Here is a 24081-nt window from a genome sequence, read left to right on the forward strand (position 1 = left end):
CTCGTGGCTGCAGGCAGGAGCACGTCTCGGTTCGGAAATTACCTGGGCTGTTCAGGCCACCCAGGACGCCTTGTAAATGATTGGTAAACGAGTTACAGGACACTGCACTTTATTCAGTATTGATACACTTATTCGTCCCGTTACTGGCCGCGTCCGCTGTCGGACCGCTGTGACACGCGTATCTCTGAACGTAGCGGCGCGCGCGACCAAGATAGATTGCAAAGTAATATCGACAAGCTGAAACGGTGGATTCTCGTCTCTATGAAAGGTTTGGCAGAAAGTCACGGAACTGGTATTGCCACAACTTAGGCTGACATGTAAATACGTAGAGAAGTTCCTATGTTCAGGATGGCTTGCAGTCTAGCCTGCGACGAAATATTAATGTCTCTAAAATTACGTGGATACGCCAGCTGGAGACGTACACGTAAAAGTCTCTTAGCAATGAAAGATATTTAGTTAAAACACACGTTACGAATTACACATTTAAGATGGTGAAAATTAAAAGGCGAAAGTTAGTCAGTAGCTTTCAGCACTCGTTACAAGCCTACGGTAATAACAATTAGTTGGCTGTGAAGCCGAAACTGAGTACCACTATACGCTGTCCTTAAACTGGACATGGAATTACGTAGCACATGAGAAAATTCCCTGTCGGGATAAAAATTAATAAGTTACGAGTCGCACGAAATATCGTGCGACTGAGGTGGGATCGGCGCCGTGCAAGTTAAAGGATTTTAAAAGACTTACACTATTGCTGATATGGAGATGAAGCGCAAAAGTTGATGGCCAGACGTTCGCGGAGCGTCCGACCCCTTCGAGCCCCCGACGGTAACTGAGTGCGAGACTGCCCTGCGGCCTCGCGCCTAACCACGTGGAACGCGGGAAAACCGACCCGGCCAGTTTTGGACTTAAAAACAAGTTACACAATATATGCTTATAAAACAATTAGACATAATTTCCCTTACATGAATCCTCTTTTAAATTGTTATTAATTTAGTTGTTTTAAATTTGGCAAAATAATTATACAATTAATTAGGCGCATTGCCACACCCAGCCGGGCGCTGACGTCGCTTTGGTGTTCGTCTCGGCACACTTTCACACACTCGGCGGAAATCACGCTCGGGCGTGTTCGATGCACTTAGGAGCAAGTGTTGCTGTGGCATAACGACCTTTGCGGACCAGAGGGAGCACCGGCGGTTGGCGTCAGTCTATAGCACAAAAATATTTAAATAACAGTGCATATAAGAATTTCTATACGAAGGAATTGCTCAAGACAAAAATGAACAGCATGATAATATTAAAATAAAATACATCATTTATTAACCTAGATATTGATTTAATTTAGCCACACAATATTAGCATTAAATAGCATTTTTAAGTAACGTTAAGAATAGATTGAGTTATTTCTGTAAATCCAATACTAATAGCTCTTTGGTGACAATAAGTCCGTGAAAAATAAAAAATGTTTGAATGAGGATGCAATAAGCCTGTGTTATTGTTGCACAACGAATTTTTTCGGCATACATTTTGTATGGTGAAAAAAATTATAAATTATAATGGCTGTAGAAAAGAAACTGTCAATTGAGGCAGACTTGACAGCTATGGATAGATGTGACCTAAATCAGGCATGGCCGATTATTCGAGGTGAACTTGAAAAAGCACTATCTGACTCAGTTTTAGTTTGTGTGCCTTCCTACAATGATGCGGAATTGTATGACAACTCGTGCGTTTTTGTACAGGTAAAAATATCTTAACTATTTACATTGGTTCTAATTTTAAAATTAAATGTAATTCATACTTCAACTAGTAGTACAAAATATTTTTCTTGTACATAATACTTAAACAGCAGTAGGTATAAGGTTTTATGCTTGAATTCCTTGCATTTACTGTCATTGTTAACTATGCCGACAAATCCCATTATGTTCAAAATATTAGATCATGTTGTAACACTTCAAAAGCATTAACAGATTAAAATAATGATAAAATTATTTCAAACACAGCATTATAGATATTTATATGATTTTTTTTTTCACTTCTAATAACTTAGCAAACTTATTAAATTGTTAAATACTTTTATCAAAATATATGGTATAGGACTAACATCCTGTAAATTGCTTGCAATGGCATGCTTACGTTTTCAACATGAAATTATAAATTAATTTCGCGTAAAATAAATTTTTTAATCAAAAATAATTGTAGCCACCTAAAGTAATTGCAGCCAGTTAGTTACAGAAATAATTTAAGATTTTATTGACAACTAATGCACAGAACTCATATATTTTGCCTAGGTAAATTTATTTATTACATTTTAATAGACAATATATTCTGACACCTAAGACATGTATTCGTAATGCAAAAATTTATTGCTTAAATTAAGGGGCTATAAAAAATATTTAAAATTTTTGTTAATAATTAATGTTATTTTCTTTAATTATGGAATTTATTAAATTGTTACACAACGTAACGGAATAATTTACAATCATTTAATATAAGTGGGAAACGTTTTTGTTAATTTAAAATGTCTTGTTTGCAGCTAGGTTATTGGCGATGTAGGCTATATGTACAATGACTAACAAGATTGAACATTTGGATACGAAACAACCTGGGCCTATATTCATTAAATCCCCCAGAATATGCTTTGTACGTTTTTGGTGAAATCACATAAAATCAAAAATACAATGGAAGGACCGGGATTCCAATTTAGTAGGCTGATCGATAACACACGCGGAAATATGTCGCATTATCCATGCGTTATCTAAACACTTAACTAATCTGCTAAGGAAAGTCACAGACTTGTACTTGTAGGTACTAGAGGTGGGTCGAAAAGTAACAACCTAATACTTTGGCACTGATACCCGCCTGTATCAGGAACAGCAAACGAGTACACTTGAAAAGTATCAGGTACTTTAGTATCAGTTCAGAATTCGCCTGGAACAACACCACGGCCAATGTGCGCAGAACCCGATCGCAGATGACGGTCACTTGGGCGGAGCTTGTGAAAGGGGAGGGAGCAGGAACGACGAATAAGGGATAAAGAAGGGAAATAATGTAGGGGAGGAAGCGCAGGGGAAGGCGTTGAAGGAGAGGCGAAAAGCGAAATTGTTACGAGTCATTTGGTTATTGTCCCACATCAAAGTATGCTCAGAAAGCAGTGCGTGCACAGACTCGTTCAATAATAAAACTAATGAAATTTTAATATTAAAAAGTACATTAATACAAGATATAATATTTATAATTGTGCACCTAACAGCTATGAAAATGCAAATAAATTCTCATTTGACACTAATAACAGATGTAATCAACATTAGAACTTTTTTTCCCGAAAACAATTAGTAACTAGTGTTTTCATACATTAAAATATTACGATTTTATAAAAAATTAAAAATAAAAAAAAAACAGATACGTACATTAGAGAGCATACTATATCAATGTTTACGTTTCAAATGTTTCTTCAGATTAGTCGATGATGATTTATAACTCAGTTTTTGTTTACACAAATTACAATTAGCAAACTCATTATTTTCCGTAAAAAAATTCCACACTGTCGCGTACCCGCCTCCGTAGAATGCGTGGAGACGTGGCGGACATCGCTCGGCCGTTTTCTAGTGTTGCCCGGCGCCAGCTCTCTTGCGTAGAGCAGCCTCCTGCGGGGAGGCAGGGGTGGACCGTCCGGCCCGTGTAGCTGCCGAGGGTCGTCGCGCGCTGGAGAAATGTGCGGTGCAGGCTAGTTGTGTTAGTCCACGTGTTTTGGCCCGCGGACATGCCAGATACAAAACAACACTCACGCACACGGTAAAGACAACGATAAAAGAGATTATACACACTATAGAACAGAATCCAAAAGCGATAATAGCGGCGAGTTTATGGAGCGTCTCGCGGCCGCATCTAGCCTCGAAGGTGGCTCGCACGGGACTGGAGACCAGGACGCCGGCGCACTGCTCTCGCGCGCACGGAGCGGAAGTGACGTCATTCCCTAAGCCGCGGCGCGCTGCGGACAGGGCTGTGATCCGGGCTTTAACCCAGAGGCACGGAGGTACGACGTCAACACAAATGAAGTCTTTTTCGTGCACTTATCCATTCCTTATTTCACTATAAAGATACTAACTACAAAGCATGACAGCCCGCAACAATGTACATGGTGATACACGGCCAGGACGAAATGCAGTGAATGTTGAACTGATTGATACTGGCTGTATCAGGCGGTCATGAGAGTATCAGAGATAGAGAATTACCGGGCGTGATAAATAATGTATCAGATTCTCCTTCCGGTCGCACGGTCTGCGTACGCGTAGCTTTGTTGCTTCCTGGGACCTTCTGATACAGAAGTATCAGAGAGTTGTAACTAGGTACATTTCTATATCAGTATCAGGTTGGAACAGATACCGAAAATTGCTGAAACAACCCTCCTCTAGTAGGTACCTATTTGACAGGACGTTATCATAGAACGAAAATGAATATATTTTATATTTATAATTAATGCATAATACAACAACCAATAAGAAAAGAGTAGGAAGTCATTTTGGCGGGATTAGAGAACTATTTATATTAATCAATTATATTGTGGCAAGAAATTGTCAAGATATTTCAATTCTCAGACATATTTTTATGCTATTACTTATAAGTCAATAAGAAAAAAGGTAAATAATATAGTTTCATGGTTGTAATTATTACTAAAAATTTTGTGCATCACATATTTATTTATATTGCCGTCAACCGGCCGCTGTACAAGGCCCGGGAAGTACCTGAAGGGCGCTAGGGGATTCGCAGTGCTGCTGTTGTCCAAGGGGGGGGGGGGGGGCTGCCAGGCTAGTGAGACTCTTGGCCCATGATGATGGGTCATGGGTACACTGCTCCCGCGTGCCCTGCCAAGTACGCGGCTTGAAATCTAACCTGAAATTCCCTGAGGCCGCTCGGCCGTGTGGACGGGGTGGCGCGAAATAATCGTAAGCGACACTGGTTATGTTGATTTACGTTTAATTAATGGACTTCTCTGGTGGTACGCATGGGTACACGGTACTCCCTATGCGTACGCTACGCAGTGTCAGAACCGCTACAAACACTATTCGAATGTACCATGCAGCGTCTGAGCCATTATACAGTTACATGAATATACGCTGATTACATAACAAAACACGACACTAGTATGACACAATGAATTCGCCCCGTGCAGTCTCGCGGGGCGCAGTTAAGAATGTTCTGGAAACGGCAAGTACCGAAAGTTAACTGTCTTAGGGTGGCTCAGTGAGCGTGACTTTAAATTACACCTTGCACTTACTTGTGGTTGCAGCCGGCAGGCGTATGCGCGGCGGTTTATCGAAAGCGTGTTGACTGGGGTCAGCCAGTGCCGTACGTGGCGTGGTCCACGACGCGGTGCGGAACCACTAACAAATGCGGTCGGGATAAGCTTGGGCCCGCAAAATACACGCCAAGTCGACATAAGCAGCTTATGAATTAAAAGAAAAGAATGAGATATTAAAATGACTAGAGAATGAACGATTGGTGAAACAAAGTGAAAGGCTGCTCACGGACACATGTCTTTACCCGGTGCGGAGTGGTTGGAGACTGCCGAACATGGCCGCCTCGCCAGGGGGGGAAAGTTTCACCTCCTTTGTGAGTCGGCACCAAAAACTTACATTAACTTGACGCCTTCTGCCTTCTGCCGAGATGATGTTGAGGGTGTGGAGTTGCTTGTGGGTGCCAACTAGCAATGATAGCTACGTGCTAGTGCGTAGCCGAGACTCTTGACTCAGGGCGTGATGTCGCCACGTGGCCGGCAGGCCGTAAGGGTCGTTCCGTCATAGTTACCCCCGGCTGTTTTATGCCACTAGGGACACTATGCTACGGGCATTGTAACAAATACGCAGAGGCTCAATTTAAATTGATTTATTGTCAGGCACGCTATACATGCGCTGCGTCGTGCATGACCCGCTTATTGGGAGCCGCACTCTACAGGACACGTTTTTGATGGGCTGAAAACTCACGCAATTCCAGTAGAGATGGCAAGGGCGGAGGTCGAGAGGCTCCGCGGGCGACTCGCGACTAGCCTCCTTGGAGGGCGGTGATTAACTGGCGATGGCTGTGACGTCCGCACGACTCCCTAGCCTCGCTCCCGCGAAAACGTGTCGTGTGCAAAAGTAATCCCGAGCCATGCACGCCACCTGATCGCGCTAAAGTCCAGAATTACAATTAATATTTAAACATAGCCATTACTCAATTAATATTGTTTTTAAGAGTGCTGAAAGTCAATTTCAAAGTCCAGATAAACAGTTCACCTAACAGTACCCCTGTGGTCGACTCTCGCGCGGGCGATAGTCGATTAGGCGGGCAGCTTATGTTCGAGGCATTGCACCACCCTGCACCCAGGCGCGTTCACGTCGCACACGCTCGGGGCGAGGCGGCGATGCGCCATAGCGGTCTGTGCGGATTCGAGGAACACTAATGGTTGGCGTCAAACTTAATTTGCTCTATTATAAGCTAAAAAACATGTCCCAGGTGCCCAAATACAAGGTAGCACCTGGTAATTGGGTGCTTAAGGCTTAACAATTGTTTTAGAGTATTTAATTATTTGAATTGTGTTATCAAATTGGCGACTGTAAATTTATTACATATTGTCTCCCTGTGAACTGTATTAGTGGGATTTCTCCTAATCTGACTTAATCATTGTCATGGGCACTTTAATTAAGGCCAGTGGCCAAGGTGAATGTTAATGAGATTCGTTGTCTGCTCCATGCGTGCGGTGCTTGCACAGAGTGGCTACGACGTACTTGTTTAATGTCTGGGAATTAGTAATTTTGTCCTAATGTCTTTTCCCTTAATTGTTTTATGGGTTCGAGCCTCCGGAGTTCCGTGCCCTTAAGTTTCTTTACGTCTATTTACATCACGCCCGAGGCGCTCGCCTGACTCATTCCCGCTGGGCTGGGGGTGCGCTCCGAAAATGGGATCGGGTACTAGTGGTGCCGAGCACGGGCTTAGCGGCCATGGTCGGTACAACGTCAATATGTTGAAAACCTGTGCGTACAAATTGCTTGTTAAATGTCACTGAATAATCATTTGGTACCTAGTTAATATAGTTACTTAATAACATTGCCTATGGATGTCGGATATATTGCAAAATTTTATTTGCTAAAGATAACAGGAAGATTTCAAATGTGAACCGATTTCGCACAGGTTGTGTGCACAGTCGTGCTCACGGCCGGCTATGCACTTGCTTATGTTTTTAAATTGTGAACCCAGCCTTATTTATCAGGAAGCTAAGACATTTGTTCAAAGTTGGTGCATCGTTAGCCAGTTTCGGTAATATTCTTACAACACGGCTATTTCTTGAGTAATAATAAAATTCAAAAAATTTCTTTTCTTTTTTGACACTAGAGATGTTCCTACATTAACCCTGAAAACAGTGTTCGTATATTCCTACTATTTTATGAGAACTCACGATTAATAATCACATTAAATTATATTTGCATTGATGTGGTCGCCGATATTATTTTCCTGTTCTGTGTGGGGCTGTGTACATGTTGACATCACCCACAGTCTTGTGTTTAAGACCTGGGGTGTGCCTAGTGGGGGCTGAGGTTTGACTTTGTTCTGGGAGGGAGTCAGGCTAGCTCCTGCGACTAACCGATAATGTCTTGTGGGTCATCGGCAACAGTGTGGCTTACTAGGCTCGGAGGCTGACGTTTGATTAGAAGCTAAATACACATCAGACACTTGTATCACATGTTAAGCTGAAAAGGGTCTCTGAATGTTAGAAACATTTGGAAAACACCAGTTTTTATTCACATGCGACTTGGTTGACAGATTAACAGTTATTGTGGTCAAACTGCAATAATACTTCAAAGAATGATTCACGGAACACATTTTATTAATAGTGTCCCACTATGCTTATTCCACACTGCCATCTTTTATAATAAATGTGGGTGGTTAAAACCCGTAGTTCAAATTCTGTAGTGGGCCACGAGAATCTATATTAAATTGTCTGAAACAATATTATTTAAAAAGCTAGCAGTTATATGTGTGGCCGATTTAAGTAAAGTTCTATTCTGGAGTCGGCCAATGATGTAAGTTTGAAGCCGCATGGTGGAAGGGTCACACAGCGGGTGAAGTTAATGACGGCTGTTATGCCATCAACCGTAAATGGTCTAGAGACATACAAGGAGAATAAGAAAAAGTTTAGTTTGAAAAGTTATAATTACCAGTAGTACTGTGATCAATGAAAAATGGTGATTTTTCAATGCGGGACAATGCACCCGCCCCGGACCGCGACCTTATGAAGACTGAAGACTGCCGAGTGGTGGCTATGACCTAATGACTTTTTTTTTGGGTGGGGGGCGGGGACAGAGCCACTTCCTATCAAACTGTGTTAAAGAACTACAACTAATTTTATGTGAAACTTAAGAACTAAACACTTCACAAATCCCTTGATTTAAAAATCTAATGACAAATTAATTCGCTAAAGGTTGCCGTCGTCCGGGGTCTCGGGCTCGAGTCCCAGTGTGGCTCCTAGCGGGAATGGCGGTTGTCGTTGCAGTGTTTCCGGGTGGGCGCCAGACTAGCTCTGTTTCTATTCGATAGGTGGGTCGTGGGGTCGGTTGCCCTGCGTGGCCCACTAGGACTGTCGGTGGTGTTGCGTGGGTTATGATGAATTCCCTACTTGGCGGTGGTTGGGAGTCGTATGGTTTATTAATCAGACGCTGAAGTGATGCAACAAATGACGTGTGTCGTTTATTCATGCGACTGTGGGCTTGGTGTAATACCGTTGATTACACGCCACGTCGTACAGAGTGTGATGTCACACAATACAGAAGTTACACAATTACACAAAGTTAGTTTGAAAGTTTCGTAATAAGACGTGGCACAGGTTCACAAAGAATTTTACGCGGTGGCGCATCTCACAAGTTTACAAAAGAAAACGTTCTAGATTCAAGGCGTCGCACAAAGTTACTAAATATTACGTATTAGCGTGGCACTAGGCGGTTCTGAGCCTGGTTACTCAAAAGAGGGGTGAGGGTGATTGGAGGCGGCCAATCCCGTATATCAATGTCTCGAGGCGGTGTTCGCGTCCACTGTATTGGAGCGCGGACCGCAGCTAAATTCGCTCAAGTTCCCTTATGGGGTGGTGTCAGTGCCGGAGCGACTGGTTTTAGTTAAAGTTCTGTTCTTCGGGAGGCGGCCCGTGCCATATGCTGAAGCTACCCCGCAGACCAAGTGTGGTGCAGGGGTTTTTAAAAGTTATGCAGCCGGATTAAGTCCTGGAGCGATAATTGGACTGGGTACGCACGGAGAGATAAGTAAAAAGAGGTTTCGATGAGTGACTATAATTACCAGAAGTGAGTTCAATGCAGACAATGGATGATGTCTCTCCGTGGGACGTGCGTCCGCCCCGGTCCACGAGTCGCGCTGTACTGGCGTGATGTCATGGCGCCCGGCCGAGGCTCGGTGGCCCTCGCGTCAGGGTTGACCTCATTAGGTTAGTTTCTAATGTGACACGTTAATAAGAGATTTTAAGGGCGCTAAATGCCTACATTAATTATAAAGGCTAAATTAACATCACTCGTCCCTTCTACAAATTGGAGTTAGTATGTTTACGAATTATGTCCTCTAAATATACGTCACACCAGCGACTGTTCGTCTCTTGCCGGACTGCTCTGGTGGGGGTTAATAACGAACAGAAGGTTTTAATAATTATGTCACATGGTTAATTAACCAATCTAGGCAGAAGGCCACCAGGGGGACACTCACACACGTATCGACGTATTTACACACGTGAGTGCCCGGGCACTCCTACGTCGCACTTTCGTTAATCAACTTATAATTTATACATAATATTGTTTAATATTCTGTGTTTGTTTTTGCAACGTGGTCGGCTGTAATGTCGGTCTGTTTATTAGGGGGCCGGGTTCTACCTTGGTTGCTGGTGGCTCGCCTGACTCGGGTGGGCCATGGCTAGGGGCGCGTTCCGTTAGCGGGGTTGAATACTGGCGGTTGCAGGTCGGGCTTTAGGGTGGCCTTCGGTCGGACGACGTCAAGGTCTACAAATTTTCTTTTAAATATTAAGTAAAAACCAGAGTTACAATTACTAGTCAAGTTGGAGACAGTCAGTGTTTGCTGTGAACTGCTCCGTGGACATATTTAATAATGATTTAAAATTAAGATTGTGTGATCAAGAATAACTATGAATTAAGTTAGACACTGGGCCGTATAGGGAAACAATGGTGTTTACAAAAAAGGGTGCCCTTGAGGGGCCAACACATTTACATGATGCACTTTTTATTTTGGGCACTAAAAGGGTTTGTGTACATTGCACTGGTACACATTGAAATTAAAGAATAATTAACAACGGATGGCCGGTAACCACTACACTGGTAACTTCCGTTCCGTGTCTGCACAATAGTTGTTTCTTTGACTCTTTGGCGCGGGTGAGAGGTGCTTTCTGCCAGCGTAGTTTGTTACCGAGAAGCCTTGATTGCCTCGGGGGGTGGGCGAATTTTACTGCTGCAGAGGTTACGACATCAGTGTTTATTGTTTGGAGAACTTGAGTTAAATTGTGAAAATAGTCGATTACGAAGGTGGCCAGATGTTAATTAATCCATGTAAATTTCTTTACTGTTTCACTAACACACTCACACTATTATATGCCTGCACGAGTTTCGGCCTGAACTATCTGTTACATGCACTAATGGGCTAACTACCCTAGCATGATATGTGTTCTCAGGGGTTCGTAGGAGCGGCTCGCACAGTTTTACACTATGTGCCACACCCGAGTTTAACTAGGTCACTTGAATTTACAGCACAAAGACAAGCCTCTAATCCACACCAACACGACATTACATCATGCCATTTAGCCGATCTAACTGGTGGGGAGCTTCACTACCCCGCCGAATTAGGCACACATAACTTTTATAGCATTACACAACCTACCAGCGCACACACAGGCCCGTGTGCCAAACATATCCCACAAGACATGCATCCCCACCGTCGATTCAAATGATTCTTCACCAGTGTGGGGTGCAGCTGATTTACTATGCACTTAGCAAGTTATAGAAAATTCGGTTTCTGGCCTCGCTCATGCTTACTGCCCTGGATGGCAATATGATGAATCGGCGGCGGCTAATCAGAACTCCCCTCCAAGTAAAATAGACATTAAACTTGAAAAGTTAATGCACTCTCATCCCTTATCTTTCCTTTCCTCACACTCTCCCCTCCTCCACACCTCTGGAGCGGCCTTCGGGAGTTCGCTCCAAAATCCATTCCCCCCCTTCTTCCTCTGGTGCAGCCTTCGGGAGCTCGCTCTAGGATTTCTACCTTTAACAACCACATTAGAGCGCCGTCGGGAGCCCGCTCTAGGGCTCCGGCGGACTCCCCCCCCCCCCCCTGCTACACCTGCACTCAGCCAGGTGCCCTGCTCACCTGTAGGAGGTGTGCGGTGACGACGTGTGAGCACCCTACACCTAGGGCCACTCCAGCACCGGACGCTGTTGCCGGGACACTTCATAGCTACATAACAAAATACTACTAAATAATCTGAGCGGTTGTTTAAGATAGCTATATTTTTAAAAGCCTTGTCACACATTCAAATATTTGTCTAAACTATATCTGACAATAGTTTTAAGGACCAGAAGTAATGGGCTGAAATATTGCATTCAATTTTCTCCATCAAATATATTTGGATAGATAACCATAAAAATGCATTATATCATGTCACACTATGAAAAAATTTTTTTGGTCTGATTGATTTCAAATGTTTCTCTTTTCCCTCAATTTTGAAATTAAATCATAATTCAAATTGCTGAACGTATTGACGCCAGCCGCCGGTGCTCCCTCTGGGTCGCACAGTCCGTTACGTCCCAACAAAACTTATTCATAAGTGTAACGAACACACCCGCGCATGATGTCCGCGTGAGCTAAAGTGCGCCGCGACGAACAGTAAGTCGACTACAACGCCCGGCCGAGTGTGGCAATGCGCAAGTGCGTAATTAAATAAGTAATTCCTCTTTTCAAAACCAAAATAATAACAATGAAAAGATATTGAAATAATATGAGAATTATGTGCAGTTGTAAAATAATCATGTAATATCAAATTTAACAACTAAGTCCAAATCTGTTCTGGGCTGTTTTCCCGCGCTACACGCGACTTGGCGCGAGGACGCGTGGCGCTTTAGCGCGAATTGCCGCCGTGAGCTCACAGGTGCTTGTAGTTCTGCGAAGCCGACCTCTTTAGCGTAGTCGGATGCATACCGGCTTAGGGTGCGAGGGGTCCTGGGTTCGAATCCCAGGTAAGGCATGGGTGTAAAATAAATATTCTCGTGTTTGATAACGACTGGAAAATTGAGATTCACGCTGCATATAATGACCCTTTGGCTATGGGCGAAAGCTGTATGCCACATAACTATATAAAAAAAGTTCTGCGAACGCAGAGCCTACAGTTTTCGTGCCTTTTTTCCAGTTCATCGCTATAGTTGCAAGTTTACCTAATATTTTCAATTAACTCTGCGCCTGACCTCACTTAGCCGTATGTTCTTACTTGCGGCTCTTTGCTTAATCATTTAAATCCCAACAGGGATATTTCGGCATATTACGTAAATTTTATGTTCAAAGTACGCGGACAGCGGACTTGAGCCTTACGCATTTTTCCAGGCTTCGTTGTTTGATAAGGGCTTCTGGCAAACCTTTAGTGTCATGGTGTACTGACTCTTCAATAAACGTGTTTTCGATTTAGCTAATTTTGACTGTGATATATATGTATTTGCAATCTAACCTAGTAATAACTTCGTCAACCTTTAAGGAGCTACTGTGACTAGTATAATTTTCATCTAGCCGAGCTTAGCAAAATCTGAAACATTCGTATTGTAGTAGGTTAGACTGCAATCATGTTTAAGAACGTTTGATTGTATACTTTTGCCATTGTATGTTTAACTTCAATTACCATATAAACATAGTTGCAACTTATCAGTTCTACAATAATTTGCCACAGCCTTCATTTTGTCAGTATCGGTCTCAGGATAGAACTTTATACACGTGTTTGACACCTATCTTCTTCGCGCGCGTCAATGTGTTGAACCGATCGTGAAACGACGGTCTGACAACAGACTCGGCCAGGCGTTGGACAAGCAAGTGTATCAAACCTTAATAAAGTACAGTTTTTTCTCAGTCATTTCCCTTTTATTTCAAGGCGTCCTGGGTGGCCTGAACAGCCCAGGTAGTTCACGTGGACGATGCACTCCTGCCTGCAGCCACGAGGTCGAACCCCCCTTTTCCCTTGAGATCATTTTCAATTCAATATTTATTCTAAACAATCAGGCAACGAGAGTGGCAACAGTATTTTTCTTTAGCTTTTTTGTTATGTATTTTTTTTAACATTAATAAATTTAAACCACAATAATATTTGTTGATTAACTAAATACATATTCAGATTTATTTTAAAGTTATGAATACATAATTACATTTTTATGCATAAAATGTTTTTGCAAAAACATTCATATTAACATCATTTTAAATATTTAAAACTTTTTATCTCTTTAATCTGCCTTTTGCTCTTCGCCATTTTAAATTATCGTTAAGATGGAAACTGATGTCAATTCAGTTTTCGCTAGGTACGCTTCTGACTAGCCAATCGCACTGAGAAACTATCTTATTTTAGAATTTGTCCTATAAGCCAAATTTTTGATGGAAACTTATTATCCAACTGGTCAAACAAACACAGCTGCGCTAATGATGTTTTCGGTGACTTCATAAACCCCTACTTAATTTGACACAGCATATTGGAAGGTTTGGGAAGCGAAAATTTGACAGTGTCGGTCGTAAGCTCCGTGTAAAATATTTTACAGTATTTTTAATGTAGCTATACTACCACAACCAACCGTCCACAATGTTTTCAATTTTTTTTTAAAGTAGCTAACTTAACAATAGACAATTCTTGTGATTTAACTCTAAGTTCTCCAAATCATTTACATATACAGACCCACATGGGAAAGCGAAAAATAGCATAAATGATCACACATTGTAATGTAAGTTTTAAATGGTAATTTCTCGGAAACCAGTAAGAATTCAGGAAAACTGTTTTCCGGGTAAATGCAGGAACGTCTCTAGTCTTAGTAATTTTATTATTATTTCATGGAACATCATGCTGTAAGAATATTACCATATAACCCAATTTCATATTGTAATTAAGTTGGATTTCCCTCCGTATTCTGTGAGTTGGATGAAGAAGCTTAAGATGTCAATACTGCAATAAACAATGATATAAGTAAACTCTATTTGAAAGGATGTACACCAGTATCTTTAATGCAGGAGGGACTGATTTACAGAAAAAACCTAACCTTATCCTTACACAGTTAAACTTAAGGCATTGATTAATACTCTGTACCAAATATGATTTTTAAAATTTTTCTGGGCATAAAAATAAAAAATGTAGGTTTACTGGTAAGAGATTCCATAATAACTTATTTGTACCACAGATAAAACCTACTGTACCTAGTTTGAAATTTGAGGGGAAAAAAAATTAAAGCCCACCCCCATAATTTCCTTTTCTGCTGTAACAATATCCAACTACTTCAACTAATGTATAACTTACGGACTCCAGGAGACACATGCTACCATGTCTATTTACAAACAGACTAAATAATTTTGTAAAAACTATGTTGTCACTGCTCAACCAGCAATAAATAACCTGTATCAATGTCCGCAGAGGAACAACCCCAATTCTATACCTAACTTATTAAATATATCTTATAATCTCTACTAAAACGACCCACAGAGCCTTCGTACAATCCGTACCAACCAAAATGACTCACCTTTCTTTAACTGTATCTCAACACCTCAGGGTACAGTTAATATTGCTCAGTATTATTCCCAATAACCTAGACTGAGATACTTAAGGCAATGGTTTTTGACCTGAAAAAATCTAGCAAAACTGAAACAAGGATATTGTATCCTTTAGCTGACCTAACTGTATCCTACAAGACTTGGAATATTTGTTGGCATAATGGATTTGTCAAGCGTGAACAGAATAGCTTTTAAAGAAGCATTTATAAAAGTGTAAGAGCTTCTAGTTGGAAATAAAACTGTTTCAACAGTTGTATATACATGCAATTTTTAATAACTTTCTTTTAATCATATAAATAATTAGTATTTTAGTTTTGTTTTTTATACACAATTTATTTACACTTGATAATGGATGTATTTCCTTGCAGAGTCCTGCAAAGACATATGTTCCTCTTGGCAAGCTACAAGACTTAATTGATAAGAGTTGTTCAACAACAGATAAGTTTTGGCATAACCTGTATGATCGAACTACAATCATGAAAGATGATGGCATACCACCAGACTTTGATGTAAGTATTCATATAGGTACATATTTTTAATTAGATAGTAAATATTCTTATTTCACTTCATACATCATGTAACACTAGTTGTGGGCATGTGATACGGCTCGTAGGGAGATAATCATGATGATATTGTGGTTAAAACTCTGAATTATCATAAATAAAAATATAATTATTTAGGCTGACATTGTAAAGATGGCTTTATGTGATGTGATTACAATTAATAAAACTAAATCAAGTGCTGGATAAAGAGCCACAGATGTAGGTGAGTTTATGTGTTAGTTAAAGTATACATATAGCATAAAAGTATGAAGATGCTACTTCAAGGTTATAAGAATTTACTACACTGTACCATCTGAAATTTAAATGTATGTCGCTTTGAGTGAAGTGTTAAACAAGACGTAAACGTAAAAATTAGCTTGTAAATTCAATGCTAATTCTTAACACATAATACACAAGATTGTAAAGAAGTTTATTATGAATCTGCAAAACAAGAAGAGGGGTAAAATATCAGTCGGAATCTTACCACAAGTCAGAATCTTGCCATAATAAGCGAAACTGATTTGTGAGGATAAGCTTCACAGATGATGGTACAAAATGTGTTTCTGTCGTAAGCATTTCTATTCAAATCCTTTTGAGGCCTACCTATCGCTGAGTCAATGTAAGGCAGTGAAGCAGTACTTTATAGCATATATGTTTGATTAAGGTAATGGTGAAGGCGGGATTTTAACGTGGCATCTTTACAGCAGGAAGTTGTAAGGCGATGCTCATCCAAGGTGTGCAGTGGGCTCATAGTTGATATAAGTCATGTAAGAGTTTGGTATATAGCAGGTAGTGTTAGGTTTGCAACAAGAGTATGGAGCCAGATATGACCTGAAGCATGGTTTTCCTCCAGACGTGTGACTGTGTGTACGTGCTGTGTGCAGTTAGAGCTGAAGGACGAAGAGCACAGGCGGAAGATAGAGCTAAAAGGCTTGAAGCTGCAGCGCCGCAGTCTACGCAACTTGCGCCCCAACACGCGCCCGGTCACCTTTAATGCCAGCATCAAACCAGGCACGTTATCCCTCGCCGTTCAGCTGCACCGCCAATCACTATTCTTGCTTAGATGAATGTTTTTGCTTGCACTATAATCAGTCGGAACATGCTTTCATTATGCCTCAATTAAACAGTAACTGTGCGAATGATGAATGTTTCCCAGTGTGTTGGTTAATGCTTGCTTCCTTTGACTTTCCTCCGAGCTAGCACTGTGTCCAAAGCTTGGAATCATATACAGATTCTTATCTTCTGCACACAAGGCCAACGTTGGCTTACAATTTGCCAACACGATTGTCAAATACAGCAAAGGCCATCATGAATAATTAAGCAGGGGGGGGGGGGGGGCGAAGGTGAATTTCCAGCACCATTTTTTTAGGGGAGCCCGAGGAGTTTCAAAGATATTTTTAATGCTTGGGTTTACTTTGATAGGATGAAACTCAAAAGTATATTGTTAATATAATTTATAGGAAACCTTACAAGTATCCTATAAGTGCTGATCACGTTTACAGTTATGTCCATGGAAATGAGATTTTTCTTTAACTGTGAAATTTTAAAACTTGAAGATTTAAATAATATTGTAGGGGCCTGATACAATTATTCGCATCCGGGCCCTTAGTTTTTCTAGACTGTCCTGAATACAGCTGAGGTAAAATTTCTGTGTGTGGTTGTTTACAAATGGTATTCTAACAAATAGGTACACATTTTGTTTTGTTGAAAATCAACACGAATTGCTAAGTAGTAATCTAACAAAGAACATATCTGAATGCGCCAGTAAAGAAATATCAAACACATCTCACAGCACTGAAACGCGGGCATTCAAAATGGTACAAGGTTTTCTGAAAGCTAAACAACCTGCCAGCTGTGTCCGCCATGACACACGTGTTTTGTCAGTTGCATTGGTGCTGTCTTGGTGCACAGCACTGGTGTGTGCTCAGACTAGTGGTGCTGCCTGCTGCAGAGCTGGCACATGTTGACACCATCCACGTCGTGCAAGATGTGGTCGGAGCCAACGAGCTGTGCGTCACCGCGAGTGACGAGGTCAACGTCGACTTGTTTTCCATCGTCTCCTGGAAGCCCATCCTCATCGGCTTCAAAACGTACCAACTGAACAATGAATTCCGCATCATTAAGGAGATCACTGATGTAAGTGCATTTTACACTAAGCTTTATGGTTTAAACAATATCTTAGTCAATTTGGAAAACAATAACCAAATTTAAATATTAATAAAATGTATTTCTGAAAATTTCTTTTGCTTCACTTTCTCAATTAATTGAGAAAATTTTATATGTTAAATTTGTGTGTAGTTACTAGTTAGTTATATAAGTTTTTGGCACCTTTTTAAACAGGTTAGTATATACTGAAACATGTCAACTTCAAAATTAAGATTACAGATATGACTCTAAATTCAGGTGTGCATTGCTTTATTGTTTCATAGTTTTGTCTATCACATGAACATGATTTTGAGATTTTTTATGCATACTTTTTTCTACTATTCCCTCAGAGACAAAATATATTTCCACCAGGGTTTTAAAAATGTTTTAAAAAAACTCCCTAGTTTGAACATTAATATTAATTGTTATCACTTTAAACAAAAACCTTTTTCTGTAAATATACATCACTAACATACTACATCCCGAACCAGTGAACTGTGTACAAAATGACTTGTCACAGTAACATTATAAATGATACAACATAAACCTTAGCTTTGTTCATGAGGTCTGTATTTTTTTGCAAACTGCACCCAAAGGTGCAGTAGTGAGTATATAGAAAAAAAAAAGGCATTGACATCTAAAGTACAGAACTTATAAGTACTTACAAAACAATATTATTGTTAAAATGCCTGTAATAACTATAACTTATAAGCTTTTATTTAATTTTATGTAAAACTTAAATTGTGAGATAAATAATAATTATATAATATTAAAAATTTCCTGAAATGTATAATTTTAAAATTTTTCTTTTACATAAATTTGTTACACATCTTATTTTTCACATAATAATATAACACTTTAAGTTAATTATTTTTGAAACACAAACATATTTTGCTACACAACCTCCTAGGAGGAAATGCTACACACAAAACCAGGTACTGCGATTCGTAATTGCTGTCCACACTGCCTCCAGAGCGAGTGCAGACACACCAGTAGAACAATTCACTTGTATTACCTCTGTGTGACAACTGAACGAACTGACATTTTGTGTGGAGGTGGAACAATTTTTCACTGTTCTTGCACACAACACACAGAATATAGTTTTTTTTTTTTTTTTTTTTAATCTGCAGTCTATTTTCCATAGGAATTGATTGGTTTATAAAGAAAATAAGCCTTACTTTATAGATTTACCAAACTCACAAATGCCATTCTAATTTATATCAGTCTATCAGCACATACAATACTGTTAAAAAAATTATTATATATTTTTTTTAAATTCACCAAACTTTGGAAACCAACAAAAACACAATACCATAAATACTGAGAGAAATAAAGAAAGATGTCATTTTTTTCTTGTACATCTGGTCATTACCTTATTGGAATCTTCAGTATGTATTAGTGGCACAATTTTGTAGTGTTCTATTTCTGCTAATAATTTGTAATATAGTTGTTTGATCAATCATGAACATAATTATTTTTATCTTAAATAAATTATTATGGCTACATATTTTAAAGAAACTTGATATGAATGTATAATTCTGTATCTTTATTAGAAAGGAGTTTTCATAAAAATAAGTTTGTTATATAGATTTGAAAATGCTTCATGTTAGATACTGTTTGTTTTAACCCGTCATTGGTCGCATTGTAAAATGTTACACCAGTGGTCGCGCATGAGCATTTTGCTCACAGACTTAATTTTACGATTAGAGTCGTGCTTAACCACTTTTTAAAGGCCAAATATTTTTACATATTGCAAATTAAACAATTCTGCTTGTTTAAATAATATTTTATATTATTATCACATAATTTTTTTTTTTTTTTTATACATAAACCATCATCACAATAAACTATTTGGCTGTATACTGAGTTTCCTTTGTCCGGCCTACGAATATATCAACAATAAATGCAGTAGTGTTGGAAGCAACAGAAAATCACACATTATTCACAACTTCATCATTTTCTAGCACAAAAATTATTAAATCTACTGAGTCTTTTGAGGGCACACTAATTTATGTTATACATTTGAGACTATGACTAATAGAACACACATTATGCAATAGAGAATTTCTTCATCAAAATTAACTGCTTAAATTTCTAACACCTAACTTTATTAGGATTTTTCAACATTATCTTGGTCAAAATTTCGATCATTGGCGGCTGCTTGGTTTTCAGGTGGTAACCTATCCGGCAACCATGGTGGAACTTCTGTAAATACAAAGCACAGAATATATATTACATTACTGAAAATTCTAGTCAAAAATAAAATAGAAACATAAAACTATGGAAAGACTACAATTACATATCTTCCTCTGGAATTCCTAAATGCTTTTTCAAAATTATAAAATCTTGTCTCACTTATATCCAAATTCAGCTTTTCAGCTTCCGTATTCAATAATAAATTCTAATTTTATACGAAAATCAACAATTTTGTGACAAAATGTTAATGTTTATTATTATTGATGTTAATTAATGTTTTATGTAATATATGTTTATATATATATTTTTGTATTTTCAAACAAAATAGTGATAATTATAACATAACTTACCTGTTCTGGAACATTCAGCGATTTGTTGAAGAGCCAAAGCCACAATTTTCTTCCCCCGATTCATTTCAATAAGTAATACCACGAATCATTAGATTTAGTCTCACAAGAATATATTCCATCAGTTACATCCTGTCAGCCACCTAGTGACTTGATAAGGAAGGTTCAAAACTCAGTTAGAAAAAAAGACACTTCCAAGCAGCAATAAAAACAATAACAGTAAAACAATATTTCTGAGGATGAGCAAAATGCTGATAGCGCGACCAATGACGAGTTAAGGTGGATTTTGGTATAAAGAGTTTCACCATATAGTGGTTTTATTTATGTGGAGAACTACTTCTGGAAACAAAAATGTTTGGTTTGTCGCAGAAGTTGTAGAAGGTACAGGCCATGCAACCAATGTCTTAAAGAAACATGATACATCCAAAAATTGTTTTCATTGGTAACCATGGCTTTGTATATAACATAAACCTCAATTATTAATTGCTGAAAACAGTCTTGATTTTATTTTTTTATGTATTTCAACAATTGCAACATAAAAACCATGTACATGTTTTTTTATCTGCTGCCATTCCAAAACTTGCACAAAATTACTGATTGGGAAACATTGTACTTAATTTTATGGAGTAAATTCCAACAAGTAACATAGTTGAACAAATTGGTTGTGTTTCCGTAAGCGCCTGGACTGTGAACTACTTGAATAATGACTCGTTGCTCATGAGTTGAGCCAGTATGGAATGAAGATTGCACATGTGGTCCTTGCCACATGCGTCTAATGTCTCAGTGCTCATCCTCGCTGAGAACAGACATAGAAAAGGTTTTAAAAATGGTAATTTTAAAGAAAAGTAACATTTGTAAATTAAGTGAACAATTATAATTTTTTTTAAGTACTTGCCCTTTTGGCCTTAATAATGTAATGCAAAGGAGAATTATTCATAACAAACATGTTCCAGGAAAAAAAAAAGATATACTATATGTTTTTATGTAATGTAATTATTTCAGTTTTTTTATCCAGCCTTGACTAGTGTCATTCTTTTAATAATTTATTTTGTTTGAATTTCAGGTTCAAAACATTTACAATTCTGTGCGAGAGGCATGGTCTAACCCGTAGCAATTCTGGCTGCTAAGAAGTGACACTTTGAAGATCAAAATTACCTGTGCAGATCTGTGTAAATGTCTCAGTAACATTGCTGTCCATTTGAACTGAGAAATTATATCCACTCTGACCTGTGTGTTTTGTAGTTGGGTGTAGAACATGCAAACAAATATATGTCAATTTCTGTTTAGTTTGTATTTAATATTATCAACTTTTTTTTGGTTTAATCTTTTACTCATTTCCTACCAGATGTGGTAGGTAATATAAAGAATGACTAGCCATCGCTGTTACTGTGTTTGTGTTCCCTATACACATGTACTTTGCTTACACTACTGCTGAATATCATCAAAACCTCATAACCTATTGACTTTGTGTTTGGTTTGACCGAAATGTAAACTGTGGCCGGGATCATAATCACAGTGGCATGTACGCTCATGAGTCCATCTTGTTCTAGCTGGGTGTGTCACCTTAAAGGAGTCTTTACCATTTAAGAGTGCATGTGTAAGGCTACTGTGATTTCAACTGAACATTTAACATCTGTGCATTAAGTAACACACAATCTAATATTGTAACGTTGAATATCAAGCCCTACTCAACTAAACAAGTGTTAGCAATATTGGTGGTTTCGAACACCTTTTCTATGGTAATTACTGACAGGTTGGTTTTCTGTACCTACTCAACACATCATTTTTATTTAATGAAACCAAGATTGTGAAACTTGGAAATGTAATTAAAATTAATGTATATAGGTACTTCACATTTAATGCTAATTTATTTTATACCCTTATCTGATACAAACACACAGCAATTATTATAAAAAATACATAATTCAATTTTAAGAAATTGTGCATATGAAATCTTTGTTTTGACCTGATGTAAGCCTGCAAACAAGCACACAGCTAACTGTACGGCCAACATATTTATTTTTATTAGTTCATTATGTAAATAATGCTCTTAGTGTAACCTGACATGCTTTGAGGATAATACCTATAGTTCTTGACTCTTTGTTTAAGAGCACATTAAAATAAAATAATTCACATCTAGAATTTTGGCACATACACTGCCACTGTGAAGAGCAGAGCTGGTGCCTTTATTTAGTTGGCTAGCCATAGCCGAGCTTTAAATGATTGGTGTGACTGGTCCATCATTTATGAACACATCCAGTTGATTAATCTTTTGGAGTACATTTGTACAAATACACTGGTAAAAAATAGTGATATAATTACTACACTGTAATGAAGAAATTGCTGGATTTAAATGTACTTAATGGGTTGAATTAGTATTTTTTTATTGTCTTTTTAGTTTGAAGTTAAACTACTAAATAATAATTAGTTGTTAGTTTATTATCCATGTAGTTCAGCTAACTGCATTGTCAGCTATACGAGCTGCAGTTGTCGAGCAGTGCTAAGAAAGTTGTCTCGACTGAGGTAGCACCCTGCCATTCTCCTTGTCCCTGTGTAGCTAGCCCGGCCGTGCAGCACGCGCCAGTTGTCGATGAACACTACTGTGCCTGGCTCCAGTTTGAACCACCATTCTCCACCAGGGTGCCGTATCACACGTGCCAAGTCCTGTAGGTCACTGTACGTCTGCTGCACTTCTCCCTCGGGCACCGTGTACATAGGAGCTCTGTCATACAAGTTGAACCTGACCTGCTCCAGCGACCCAGACACCGGGTGGCATCTTAGGACAGTGTACGTGGCTGCGTAATGCTTCCCATCCTCTATGTACTGCGCTTCCAAGTACGTCTTGCAGAGTCTGTCATAAACTTCTGGATGACAACTCTTCAGTTCTGTGGCAGCTCTGAAGCCATCCACCAGCAACGTCTGCCCTCCAGTTCCATCGTGGTGCAAGCAGTGAAACACTTGCTGACCGGGAGGCTCTGTTAAGTACGTCCCATCTGTATGGGCATCCAGAGCCTGCTTGGAGTATGCAGTATCACTGTGCACCATTTCATCACTGAACTCCCACATGTTTCCAAACAGTGTGCACTGAATTTCGGCCAACCGCACGGCAACTGTCTCTGTGGCTTTGAGAGTTGGGCAAACATTTGTAACAAATGCCACCCCAAACTTCAAAATGGAGTCAACAATACTGCATAAACCAACATCAGAGTTCATGAAAGTTTCCATTGTAACATGTGCAACATCAATCTTTCCTGCTTCTACGCCATCCCACAGAACTGGTGTCTTAGTAGACTGCCTAACATGATGAAAATGCCCTTGGTAATTATTATTCCATAACCAGTCTACATTGTAAGAGGAAAAGTGGCCATCGCTCCATGAAATTTTCAGACTTTCATCATCTACAGTGCAATTAATAGGGTGAATTTCACTTACTATGCTTAGGAGGTCTAGTTTTCTCTGATTTGTACTAACATTGTAACATTTAAGGCAACGACAATGATCACGCAACCACATGTAACTACATCTTAAAGCCGAAGGCCAAAATAAATTCTTGATTTCTGCATCATACATATTTAATTTTACTTTAATCGTCTTTGTGCTGCAGTTACGATTTAAATAGGTTTTAATGTTATGAGTAACCAGCTTCTTTAAGTTGCAAGGCATGGAAAAAATGCTTTGTTTATTTAAGTAGACAGGTAATAAATTTCTAACTAATAACATGCCCTCGCAGTAATTATAATGTGAATTCTTAATTCTTGAAAATTTTTTTCACGCGATTTAATTACGTGAAAGTGCGTAGACAATTTATACCTTCAAAGTCAAAAATTACTCCCCGAGCACTCGTACTTACGGGGCAAAGTTCAAAAATTAAAAAAAAAAAAAAAAAAAAAAAAAACATGACAGCATGACCAACGCTGCAACGTTGATATAATATTATTTGTTATTTATAACTTAACACTAATCGATTCCTTCAAAACTGATTTTCCTATAACTAATGAGAAGAGTAAATATATATATTTCTTCAAATACACACA

The 24081-nt window shown here is 39.0% G+C and overlaps 2 protein-coding genes across 5 annotated transcripts; one reads left to right on the top strand and one right to left on the bottom strand.

The window, feature by feature from the left end:
• Nucleotides 1-1423: 1423 nt before the first annotated feature.
• On the top strand, nucleotides 1424-21333 carry LOC134532801 (uncharacterized). 4 transcript variants are annotated; one of them, XM_063369671.1, is made up of 5 exons: nucleotides 1424-1736; nucleotides 15186-15326; nucleotides 16244-16370; nucleotides 17311-17495; nucleotides 21111-21333. In XM_063369671.1, the coding sequence occupies exons 1-5, from the start codon at nucleotides 1554-1556 to the stop codon at nucleotides 21156-21158; spliced, it is 684 nt and encodes a 227-aa protein (XP_063225741.1). In that variant the 5' UTR covers nucleotides 1424-1553; the 3' UTR covers nucleotides 21159-21333. The 4 variants fall into 4 exon arrangements, with proteins under 4 accessions (XP_063225741.1, XP_063225744.1, XP_063225745.1 ...); XM_063369674.1 differs by lacking the exon at nucleotides 1424-1736 and adding an exon at nucleotides 11928-11977; XM_063369675.1 differs by lacking the exon at nucleotides 1424-1736 and adding an exon at nucleotides 11989-12181.
• A 556-nt stretch (nucleotides 21334-21889) lies between these two features.
• Nucleotides 21890-23903, bottom strand: LOC134532800 (trimethyllysine dioxygenase, mitochondrial). Its single transcript, XM_063369670.1, has one exon. The coding sequence runs from the start codon at nucleotides 23765-23767 to the stop codon at nucleotides 22520-22522; it is 1248 nt and encodes a 415-aa protein (XP_063225740.1). The 5' UTR covers nucleotides 23768-23903; the 3' UTR covers nucleotides 21890-22519.
• Nucleotides 23904-24081: the final 178 nt, after the last annotated feature.

The sequence above is a fragment of the Bacillus rossius genome, chromosome 6 (genome assembly GCF_032445375.1).
Source record: "Bacillus rossius redtenbacheri isolate Brsri chromosome 6, Brsri_v3, whole genome shotgun sequence".
Taxonomy (NCBI): domain Eukaryota; kingdom Metazoa; phylum Arthropoda; class Insecta; order Phasmatodea; family Bacillidae; genus Bacillus; species Bacillus rossius.